The sequence below is a fragment of the Scyliorhinus torazame genome, chromosome 3 (genome assembly GCF_047496885.1).
Source record: "Scyliorhinus torazame isolate Kashiwa2021f chromosome 3, sScyTor2.1, whole genome shotgun sequence".
NCBI lineage: Eukaryota > Metazoa > Chordata > Chondrichthyes > Carcharhiniformes > Scyliorhinidae > Scyliorhinus > Scyliorhinus torazame.
The window spans coordinates 26,587,510-26,599,681 of NC_092709.1; the positions used below are offsets into that span (position 1 = coordinate 26,587,510).

The 12,172-nt window shown below is 43.4% G+C and overlaps 1 protein-coding gene across 1 annotated transcript in view; it reads right to left on the minus strand.

Annotated features, from left to right (window-relative positions):
* Positions 1-6,047: 6,047 nt before the first annotated feature.
* abraxas1 (abraxas 1, BRCA1 A complex subunit) overlaps positions 6,048-12,172 on the minus strand; it is a 31,970-nt gene continuing 25,845 nt past the window's right edge. The window contains exon 9 of the mRNA XM_072495454.1: positions 6,048-9,709. Within this exon, the coding sequence (XP_072351555.1) occupies positions 9,261-9,709 (449 nt within the window). The 3' untranslated portion in view covers positions 6,048-9,260. The remainder of the gene's footprint in view (positions 9,710-12,172) is intronic.

Genomic DNA, 12,172 nt, shown 5'->3' on the forward strand with positions numbered 1-12,172 from the left:
TGACTGGGAAGATTTGTTCTACACAAATACATTTTCAGTGCAAAATAGAATGCTTTGCGATATATTGTTAGGTTTTATTGCAGAAGTCTTTTCAAATATAAGTAAGTAATTTTACACTGTAGCTTTAAAAGGCTGTACAGAAACGTATCGAAGGTTTGAAACATGTCGCCCTCCAATAAGTGGCCAAACTTTGTATCCATCAAATGTCTCATTTTTAAAAAGTTTTTTATTAAGGGTTTTTCTTTTCATACACAGAAAATATATACATCAGTCACAATTTGTTTTTCAGCAGGTGCTTAGTTTTAGCTAGATCCCCTCGACTACCCTCTTGTATAAAAAAAAAAACCTTCCTTCACACATCTCTAAACTTTGCCCCTCGCACGATTTTCCGGTGGGCGATTAGGGAGTCAAAAGCAAGGGCATCCTGGGGGTGGGAGCGCCAGGACCCGGAGGGAGGTCCCCCTGCAGGAGCCCTCCCACATTCAGCTTCTAGCTCCTTTATCCACCTCTTTACCCTTTTTGCTGTTGCTGCCCAGTGGTAATATTGCAGGTTTGGGAGGGCTAGGACCCCCATGCTTCTCATTCTCTGCAGGACCTTATCCCCCACACACAAATGCCATGATCAATTTTTCCACTGAGTTGAAGAAGGCCTTTGGGTGTAGATTGGTATGGATCTGAACAGGAAGAGCAACCTGGGCAGTACATTCCTCTTGATCGCCTGCACTCTCCCTGCCAGAGAGAGTGGCAGTGTGTCGCACCTCTGCACTTTTTGACTTCCTCCACCAGGCTAGTCAGGTTCCCCTTGTGGATCCGTGTCCAGTCATGGGCGATTTGGATCCCAGGTAACGGAATTTGTGTCAGGCCTCTTTAAATGGCAGTCCCTCCTACTCTGCCCCTCCCCCTTGCAGGTTCACCGGGATGATCTCACATTTGCTCAGCTTGATGTTGTAGTCCATGAAGGCTCCAAACTGTTTCAAGAGCACCATGATCCCCTCCATGCTACTTTGCGGGTCTGAGATGTAGACGAGCAGGTCATCCACATAGAGCGAGGCTCTGTCTCTTTGGATCCCCTTCCAATTCTTTGCTGCCCTATGCGTGAGCGCTAGTGGTTCGATCGCTAGGGTGAACAGCAGTGGGGATAGCGGGCATCCCAGCCTGTGCCTCTGTGCAGCTGGAAGTACTTAGAGCTGGTGGTGTTTGTCCGTATGCTTGCCATGGGAGCGCTGTACAGGAGTTTCACCAGGTAGTGAACCCTGTTCCAAACCCAAACCGCTCCAGTACCTCTGGAGGTACTTCCATTCGACTCTGTCGAAGGTGTTTCTGTGTCTAGGGAGATGATCACCTCTGGTGTTCCCTACCTAGATGGGGTCATGATTACGTTCAGTAGGTGCCGGATGTTTGATGTTAGCTGTCCACCCTTGACAAAGCCCATCTGGTCTTCTGCTACCACCTCTGGTAAGAGTCCTCCAGCCGCTTGGCTAGGATCTTGGCCAATATTATCACGTCCACGTTTATGGGTCTGTAGGATCCACATTCTGTTGGGTCGTTTTCTTGGGTATCAGCAAAATTGAGGCTTGTGCTAGTGTAGGTGGCAGGGTGCACCTTGTCAGTGAATCTGTGAACATCTCATGCAAGCGGGGCCAGTGCTGTTGTGAATCTTTTGCAGAAGTCCACCGGGAATCACTCTGATCCTGGTGCCTTCCCTGCCTGCATGGAGTTGATGATCTCCATGACTTCTCCCAGTTCCAATGGTGCTTCCAGTCCCTGTTTCCTACACTCCCCTATAACTAGAATGAGCATCCCCCAGTCCCATGCGGAGAGCTCAGAGGGGTACAGCCCCCAGTAGAAGGCATCGGTGACCTTTTCCGGCTCCGCTACTAGTTTGCCTCTGTTGACTCTAACTTGTGCTGTTTTCCTTGTGGATGCTTGCTCAGCTGGGGGGGGCTAGCAGGCGGCTGGCCTCGCCTCCATGTTCATATGGGGTCCCACGTGCCTGGTGAAGTTGGTGCACTGCTCTCCTCGTGGAGAGCAGGTCAGAGTCCAATTGTAACTTCCTTCTCTCCACCAGTAGCTTCTACAGTCAGTGGCTTGGAGTATTGCTGGACTACCTCCAGTATGGAATCAACTAGCTATTGCCTAGCCACCCTCCCTTCCCTCTCTCTTCGTGCTTCGTAAGCAATAATTTCACCCCAGATCACAGACTTCAGCGCCTCCCAGATCGTGGAGGGTGAGACCTCATCTTTCCAGTTTATTAGTAACATACTCATCCATAGCTTGTGATATTTTCTCGCAGCAAGCCTTATCGGCCAGGAGGGCCGTGCCCAACCTCAATGGGGGCGGCCGCTAGGTACGGGCGGGCGCTAGGTACAGCCCGTCACCAATCTCACATCCATGTAATGTGGAGCGTGGTCGAAGATAACGATTGCAGAGTATTCCGTTCTTACTAGCCCTAGAAACACCAATTTTCCCACTACAAAGAAGTTGATCCGTGTGTATACGGTATGTACCTGGGATAAGGAGAACTCCTTCTCCCCTGGGTGGGTGAACTGCCATGAGTCGCCTGCCCCCATCTGCTCCATGAATATGCCACATTTTATTGCCATATTAGAGGTCTTCCCTGTTTTGGGGTTCGACCTGTCTGTGGGTCCTGTACACAGTTGCAGTCCCCCCCATGATCAGTTAGTGCGTGTCGACGTCAGGGATTTCCGCCATGGTCTTTTTAATAAACAGTGTTATCCCAGTAGGGACCGTGCATGTTTACAAGGACTACAGGTACCCGTCCAGGACACCTCCGTCCTTTTGAGGTAAACTTGAGGACAGATTTTTGTAAATCAACCAATTGACACAGTAAAAATAAGTAATCTGTAGTGCATGAATATTTAAATGATTGGGTTAATTAGCCTGCCCCTTCCCACCAGAGGTCCCTGCATCTGGGCCATCTAGTCAGTGAGGTCCCTGCCTTCGATCCCTTCTGACAGGCCCATTATTCTTAATTTCTGGTGCCGTGACCGGTTCTCTATCTTCCCCTTCATTCACCTGCATCGCGATCAAGCTCGCTATTTCTGTCTCCAGGCCAGCAATCCAGTCGCTCTCGTCTGTTAACATTTTTTTCTAATTCTTTTATGGTGTTCCCCTGAGCCTCCAGTTGCCTCTCTACCTTGTCCAGGGCCATCTGCATGGTTGCCACTCTGACCGCAGCCTGGATATCAGTCTTTGTCGCCTGCCTATATTCTCTTAGTTCCCTGGAGAGGAACATCTCCATCCGCTCTCTGGTGACGGGGGTGACTCAAGTGTGTGGTTTGCTGGTCTTTCTCAATCTTGCGTGGCTGGCATTTCATCGCCTCGTACGCCTGCCACTTGCTTCTCCCCTTTCCCGTCTCTTTGTGGCCTCTGGAGTTGCTGTTGTTCGGCATCCTTTTTCGTACTATTATTAGTTAGGGTGAGGGATACTTTTTTCCCTGTTTTAACAGGCTAGTTTGGGTAAAAGAGCTATTTTCGGGTTCGTAGGAGGAGAGCCACTTGATGTGCGACTACTCAACATGTCACCGTAAGTCCCAAGTGTCTCATAACCGTTTCTGCTAGCATGTTGAACAAATATAGTGAGGACACACCCCTGTCGACTGTTTGACTGAACCGTTTTGAGGGGTAACTCTAACCCCAGCTCGTTGCTTGCTATAAAGCTTGGCTAGCAAGTCGATCCAAATTGGTAGTGACTTGCCATTCAAGCCTGTTATTCAATTCTGTTAAGACCATGAATGATAAGTACCGCAACTCCATTTACCAGCTTTACTCCATACCCTTGATATCCTCAATAACAAAAATTAATCTGTCTTCTTGGGCCTTCAGCTTCCAGATTTCCACCGACTTGTTTGTGAAAAAAGTGTTTCCTGATTACACTTCTAAATGGCCCAGTTTTAATTTTAAAATTATGCACTGACATTCTGGAAACAACTATCAAACCCCTTAATCATTTTAAACACTCAATGAGTTCAAGGAATAGAAGCCTCGATACTGCATGTTTAACTTTAATTATTTGTGTACACGGACACCGTTGCCCCTTCACAGCTCCTAACCTTGTCACCATTTAGAAAATATTCTGCTTTCTCAGAACCAAAGTAACCTCATAGCGAACTCCCCCTGCCAGGTTGCTTGCCATCCATTTGCGTCCCTTTGTAACATCCTCCCATCCACTTACTGAATGACTTACTGTACCTTCTCAGTCCTTTTGAAGTAAACTTGTAGACATTGAGATTTTTGTAAATCAACCAATTGACATAGTAAAAATAAATAATCTGTAGTTCATGAATGAGTATTTAAATGATTGGGTTAATTAGCCTGCTTATAAAATCAGCACCTAGTACACTTGCCTGGATGAGTGCAGCTCCAACAACACTCCAGAAGCTCAACACCATCCAGGACAAAGTAGCCCCGCTTGATTGCTACCCCTTGCACAAACATTCAAACCCTCCACCACCGACGAACAGTGGCAGCCATGTGTACCATCTACAAGATGCACTGCAGTAACTCACCAAGGTTCCTTAGTCAGCATCTTCCAAACCCACAACCACTTCCATCTAGAAGGACAAGAGCAACAGATACCTGAGAACACCACCACCTGGAGGTTCCCCTCCAAGTCACTCGCAACCCTGACTTGGAAATATATTGCTGATCCTTCAGTCACTGGGTCAAAATCTTGAAACTCCTTCCCCAACAGCACAATGGGTGTACCTGCATCTTAAGGACAGCAGCGGTTCAAGGCAACTCACCACACCTAAAGAGAAACTAGGGATGGGCAATAAATGCTGGCCTAACCAGCAACGTCCATATCCCATAAATGAATTTTTAAAAATAGGTTATGTAGCTTAGATAGATCTGCCAGGAATTCAAGTTCCAAGAAAAAAAACTGAAACTAAGCTATGAATGTCAAATTTTGTTTATCTGAAACTAGACTTGTCACCAGGTTTGTAAATTTAAACACAAGTAATCTTTTATTAAGTAATTATTAAATAGGCAAAAAATACAATGGCGGTCTACTGATTCTCAAACCCCCTCTCCTATCCATCCTCCCCATTCTCTATGCACACAGACAGAGGGGAAATAAACAAGGTAAAAGGATCTTTAATTTAAATGGATGTTTTCCAGTTAGTTTCTTTATCACAGTTAGACTTCAGATTGGGTACCTTCTTTTCCTTCAGCTTGCAATGATCTTCATTGCAGACTCACAAAGACAGCAGGCAATTGGCAGCAGAGAGAAGAAAACACAGCTCCTCCTCTTCGATGGGCTAGAGGCCTCTGCGAAAAAAACACCTGGCAGGAACCAATCGCAGATTATTCTCAGGCAGAGCACGGTCCCTGGCCAACCCACTGGTTGCCAACCAATCAAACCAATTTCCTCCAAAACCGGTTCCTAAGATTCGCTCGGCGATGAGTCTGCCCCTCCTCTCCAAACAAACAGGCTGCTTCAGCTTGGATCATCTGCTGAAAGGCTCATTCAGATTATGGGTCCATGGATCAAAATTAATAAAAGAACTGGGAACAAAGGAAATAAACAGGAAGAACTTGCACAGCAGTGGTTAGCACTGCTGCTTTACGGGCCAAGCACCCAGGTTCAATGCCAGCCCTGGGTCACTGTCCGTGTGAAGTTTGTACATTCTCCCAGTGTCTGCATGTGTCTCACCCTCACAACCCAAAGATGTGCGAGGTAGGTGGATTGGCCACGCTAAATTGCCCCTTAATTGGAAGAAAAAGAATTGGGTATGCTAAATTTGCTAAAATATGCTAAAAAGGACTCGTACAGTTCTCATTAGAGTAAATAAATGCAAGACGTTTCCCATGTAAATATTTTTCCAAAAGCATGGGACTTTCAAAAACTATATCGATGAAGCTTAGAGATAAAGGAGTAGATTTGAATTACTCATGAGCTATCTGAATACAAGTATGGATGTAGATTTCACCATCAGGACATTGTGGTGGAATTGGGTGCTTGGGAATATTAAGGATTGGGGTGGGGGCTACCAGTCACAGTAGAGTCAAAATGATTAAACATGTAACAGCCAAAGTATAAATGTTTATTTGTTTTTGCAAAGGATAAAAATTGCACACTGGTCTTACATTGATACAGCAGTATATTTTCAACAGTTTTACAGGAGGGCACATTGATGACATGGTTATGTACACTTATAGTTTCACATGTTTCAAGATCAGGGTGAACATGGAGGTGGGGCTGATATGGCCTGACATGAAGAAAATAATTACAGGTGGGCAATTCTTTCCTGCAGTTACGGATCAATTAATGTGCTCCCAATACTGCAGCACAGTGGCGCAGTGGTTAGCACTGCTGTTTCACGACGCCAAGGACCCAGGATCAGGGAAAAGAATTGGGTACTTTAAATTTATTCCCCAAACAATGTGCTCCAAAACAAGACCCTCCTTCTGCAAGGTATTTTGCTGTAGGGAACCTGTTTATGATTCCAGTGAGTCCACTGTACTTGGCACCGATAGCAGTGGCATTTTTATTTCTTTTTGCAGCCTAAATCTTGGGTAACATTCTGTACACAGAACTAGCAGACAAATTAGCGAGCTTGACATGTTGATGCTTTGACAGGCCAGATTGCTTCCCAAAGTACTTGGGTTCAGGGCATGCGCAGATAATGTCTCTGAATATGCTAGCCTGGCTACACCCTCTTCAGCATTAATTAAAAGTTTGACAGAAAATGTGACTGCCAAAGCTATCTGGTGCTTGTTAATTGGTTGGGATATGACAAGTGTCATTTCCCATGGATCTGTAGCAGGACCTCAGCTTTTCACCACATATGTGTATGTAACAATGACTTAGATGATGGAATAGTGAATTGTACATCCATGTTTGTAGATGACAAGGTTAACAAGCACAGTAATTTTGCAGATGGGAGTAGGAAGCCATAATCGTAAATAAGGTAGTGGGCAAAACTATGGAAGCTGCAGTTCAATGTGGAAATTTTAAGGCCGTCTATTTTGGATCCAAGAATGCCAAATGGGAATATTTTCTAAACAGTGAGCAACAAGGAGCAAGTTAGATGTCCACATATGCATCACTGCTTTTTGTACTTTTGTATTAGATTTTAATCGATAAACGCCACTAATATTTTGCCCTTTATCTCAAGGGTTTGATTTCAAAGGTGACGCAGCAGCTGTGAAGGGCCATTGTTTGAACCATTATGGAGTACTGTATTCAGTTTCTGGGACTACTCTTTTGGAATATTTCAGTCTTGCGGTGGATACAGCAGAATGGTACCAGGTTTAAATTAGGACAGCTTGCACACATTTGGCTTAAATTCCCTTGCGTTTAGAAGGCTGAGAGGTGATTTATTAGAAGTTAAACGATTAAAGGATTCAATACAATCAATGCAGAGAAGCTATTTCTTCCAGGAGAGTAAGCCCAAAGCACAAGAGGATCCAATTTTAAAATTAGAGTTGGATTATTCAGGAGGGAAAGCAGGAAGTGCATTTGCACAGAGGTAGTGGAAATTTAAAATAGTCTCCCCCTAAAAGACTCTGGCTGTAGGGTAAATTAAAATTCAAGAGTGAGATGGAGAGATTTTTAGGATACCCAAATGGATTTGGGGTATAAACCAATTATAATCTAGTGGTATAGAGAACAAACAAGATTGAATTCCTGTAATTGTCTGTCCCATGTACAAATAGCAGGGGGTAACGGTTAACTTCAAATATCTCTATCTGATACAGCTGCCCATTCAGCAATCTCACAAATATTCTTTATAAATGTTCAGTCTTATTCTTTATGTTCTTTCCCTGTACCTGATTCATGGGACAGTGACAGCCTATGCTCTGTTGAATAGTGCTGGATGTAGCTTGATGCCATCAAAACATGTCAGACTGCACATCTATGCTGGAGATACCCAGCGTTATCTCACCACGTTAAAAAACCCACCACTGTCTGCATTGTCAAACTTCTAGTCTGACATCCAGTCCCAGGTGAAGCAAATTCCTTCTATCTGAGAAGACTGAATTCTGTTGACTGGCTGCAGATTTCTCCTTCTTCCAGACCACTGCTGAACCAAACTGTTTGTAACCTTTGTCCTATTTAAGCTGAACTGAGTTTCTGATCCCATATCCTCATGCTCAAAACCCTCTCTTGCAATCTCCTCTGGCACTCAAAGCCCCAGAGAATGACGGTCTTCCAAATCTAGCATTTTGTTCATCCACCCTTTCATTTGCCCCCACTATTGGCAGCTGTGTCTTCCACCATCTAGGCCCCAAGCTCTGAAATTCTCTCCCTTAATATCTTCAAGATTAGCTCACTCTATAAGAAGCTCCTTAAAACCTACTTCTTCCGTCCTGCTTTTGTTCAGCTCTGATCATTTTCTTTGGCTGCTGATGATTTGTGTTTAGATTACACTTGTGAAGCACCTTGGGATGCATCAGCAGTGAGCTTCACTCGCATTAATAACATCTAAATTTAACTTCAAAGCACCGTCTTCCATTAACAGCCATTCTTATTGCTTTTGAAAGAAATATCAAGCCAGTATCAAATTATGGCCAGTTTTACATTTTAAAATTAGCCTGAGATTAAGTTGTTTGAAGATGTAGTAGATATTGTAAAAGCTTTTCTTCCCATCAAAAATATTGTGATTTTTCACATTCTAGCCCTGCAGACTTTTTAAAAATGTTATTCGGTTTGCATATATTTGTTAGTTCTTCCAATTTGTAACTTAGTTTTTATCCATGCGTACTTGAACGTTAATTGGCAGCAAGGGTGAAGTACTAACGTTCTGTGTGTCCCCACTGCTTGAGCATTGACATTACCCACTGTTCTGAGATGACCACTCAGCAGGGCGCTCCATTGTAGACGTTTATTGAGAAGCTTACTGAGTTCACAGTACTCAAGCTGGGGGCCAAAGTAAGGGAGCAGAGAAAAGGAGTAAACAAAAAAATCTGCTTTTCAAAAGCTACGGCTAGGAGAGATTTAATTCCAGGCACTAATAGTGAAAAGGCAGTATTCCAACCATTTCTTAACCTCATCATGGGTGCATTGGTTCTGCAAAAATAAAAATTGTTTCTGCCTCCAATATAGCTGTCAAATATCTCAACGTGAAGAAATCACTATACAAAAAACAGTACTTTCCTCTCTTCCCCAAGTCGCAATTGTGCTTTCCACCAGAAAAGGCAAACATCCTTTTCAATATCTGTGTTGAAAAAGATACGGCATTTCTTGAGTTGGGATTGCTTTATTGTAGTTCAGGTCCCAGTGTTTGTAACGATCAGAATGTTGGTGAAGCTGAAGGCGCTATGTCATTACTGTACTGATCCAGCACATCCCCTTCATTCTCTGACCCAGTCAGTCTGTTCACTGAATCACTTTCACTGCTCTCGCTGTCTCTAGTTATTGATCTCCTGGCCTTTGGCCAAACTGTTCTCCGTTTCTTACCCTGAGTTAGGCGATTAAGACAGTTTTTTGCCTTCCGTTTACAGGTAATCCCGGATGCATTAGCCCTCTCTGAGGGTGATATATGGATGCTTTTTGTTGAGACCTGAGTGGGAGTGTCTTTTATGCTCATCCTGGTGTCTTCATTGTGATATTGAACTGGCAGAACTTGACCATCTCTTGTAATTGACATAGACTGTAAAAGTTTTGAGTTCGGGAAAGCTTTCTTCAAAGCCTGACACAAGTGGACATTCTTTTCTATCAGGTCATGATTCTTTTTCTCTCCTGTATTTAAAAAGAGGGGGGGAAAAAGATGCTAGTTATAGGACTATGGAAAAAACAGTTTGGGAGCCACCTGTTATTGCATCAATTTTTCTCATTTATAAATGGACAGGGAAAATATTTGCCCAATGGTACTTATACTAATGGTCTGTAATAAATTGTGTGCAATTCCAAATAGGGAGACTAAATTAGAAAGTAATTATATTACAATAATAATGAAGACGATTCACATATGCCTTTCTAACCTTAGGACATCCCAAAATGCTCCACAGCCAGTGAAGCACTTTTGAAACATAATAGAACATAGAACAATACAGCGCAGTACAGGCCCTTCGGCCCACGATGTTGCACCGAAACAAAAGCCATCTAACCTGCACTATGCCATTATCATCCATATGTTTATCCAATAAACTTTTAAATGCCCTCAATGTTGGCGAGTTCACTACTGTAATCACTATTGTAATGTAATGAAAGCCCCAACTCAGGCCAAACATTATTCTAGGTACATTATCACCATTTTAGATACTTTTTTCCTGTTCATTGGCAAGTCATTTTACTGTATTGAACCATTAGAACTAAGTCCAACCTCATTTCCTAGAGTTTGTTGAATAGCAATCCAGGGTAATGCCTTACTTAATGCTTCCCTTAGTTTGGGTTTGATGAATTAACAGTAGTAGCCCCAATGCTACAATGTCTTAGACCAGTTAAGCTACTGCATATGGGAACCAAATCTACTTCTATCGGGTTAATATATTTCCACTTCATTACAAATAATGGGTAAATCCATTATCAAGTATGATCCATGACCATCCTATATCCTACAATATCTTCACGAGCAGCTCATGTGAAAAGCTGCACTATTTTCTTCACGGTAGAAGAAAATAAAGATTTTCCAAAAACTGCAGTGAGCGCATGGGAACTTGGTGCAATAACCATCACTAGAGAAAAGGTATTGAATAAACTAATGGGATTAAAGGCAGTTAGGTCTCCAGCACCTGATGGCCTAGGGTATCAAAGGAGGTGGCAGCAGAGATAGTGGATGCATTGGTTATGATATTTCAAAATTCCCTGAATTCTGGAAGGGTCCTGGTGGATTGGTAAGACGCTAATGTGACTTCCTTATTCAGAAAAGGAGAGAGGCAAAAAGTGGGAAACAATAGACCGGTTAGCTTGATCTCTGGTGGGGAATTTGCTGGAATCAATCATTGAGGATATGAACATTTGGAAAGACAAAGCTCAATCCACTATTGCCAGCATGGTTCTGCTCAAGTTCTTTGAGAATGTAACCAGCAAGGTGGATAATGGGATGTGATATATGTAGACTATCAGAAGGCGTTTGACAAGGCGCTGCATAAAAGACTGATCCAGGTGAGATCGCAGGGAATTAGGGGGTAGAGTACTAGATTGGACTGAGGATTGGCTGAATGACAGAAAACGAGGGTCAGGATAAATGAGCCCTTCTCTGGCTGGCGAACTGTAACTAGCGGGGTGCCACAGACGTCAGTCCTCGGACTTCAACTGTTTACAATCCATGTAAATGATCTGCAAGCAGGGACAGAGTGTAACACAGCAAAATTTGCGGATGATACTAAACTAGGTGGGAAAGCAGACAGTGAAGAGGAGATAGAGTTTACAGACGGATACAGATAGGCTAGAAGAATGGACCAAAATTTTGCAGGTGGAGCTTAATGTGGGTAGGGGGAAGTTATCTATTTTAGCCGAAAAAATAGAAAGGCAAATTATTATTTAAATGGAAAGCAGATTCAAAAGGCGTCTGGGCAGAGGGATCTGGGTGTCTTTGTTCATGAATCGCAGAAAGTCAGAATGCATGTACACCATGTAATCAAAAAGGCAAATGAAATATTAGCGTTTATTACAAAAGGACTGGAGTATAAAAGGAGAGAAAAGTTGCAATTGTATAGGGTATTGATGAGACCACATCTGGAGGAATATGTCCAGTTTTGGTCTCCTTTGAGGAAGAATGTGGTGGCATTGGAGGGTATAACATCTGAGATGGGATTAAACAGTTTGGGCTTATACTCGCTGGAGTATAATGAGAGGGGATCTAATCGAGGCCTATAAAATACCAAGAGGGATTGATAACATAAACATAGACCAAATGTCCCCCTTGTGGGGCAATCTAGAACAAGAGGTCACAGATATAGATTGAGAGGTGGTAGATATAAAACTAAGATGATGAGAAACTACCTCTCACAGAGGGTGGAACTCGCTGCCCCATAGTGCGGTAGAGACTGAATCATTAAATATTTTCAAGACGGAGACAACGGATTAACGTGATTAGGGGAACAGGCAGGAAGGTGGAGACCAGGAAGAGATTAGCCATGATCTGATTGAATGGCGGAGCAGGCTCAAAGGGCTGAATTGCCGACTTCTGTTCCTAATTCCTGTGCTCGTATGTTCCTATTTATTCTCATTAACTTCTACATTTTCAACACAAGCAGATCT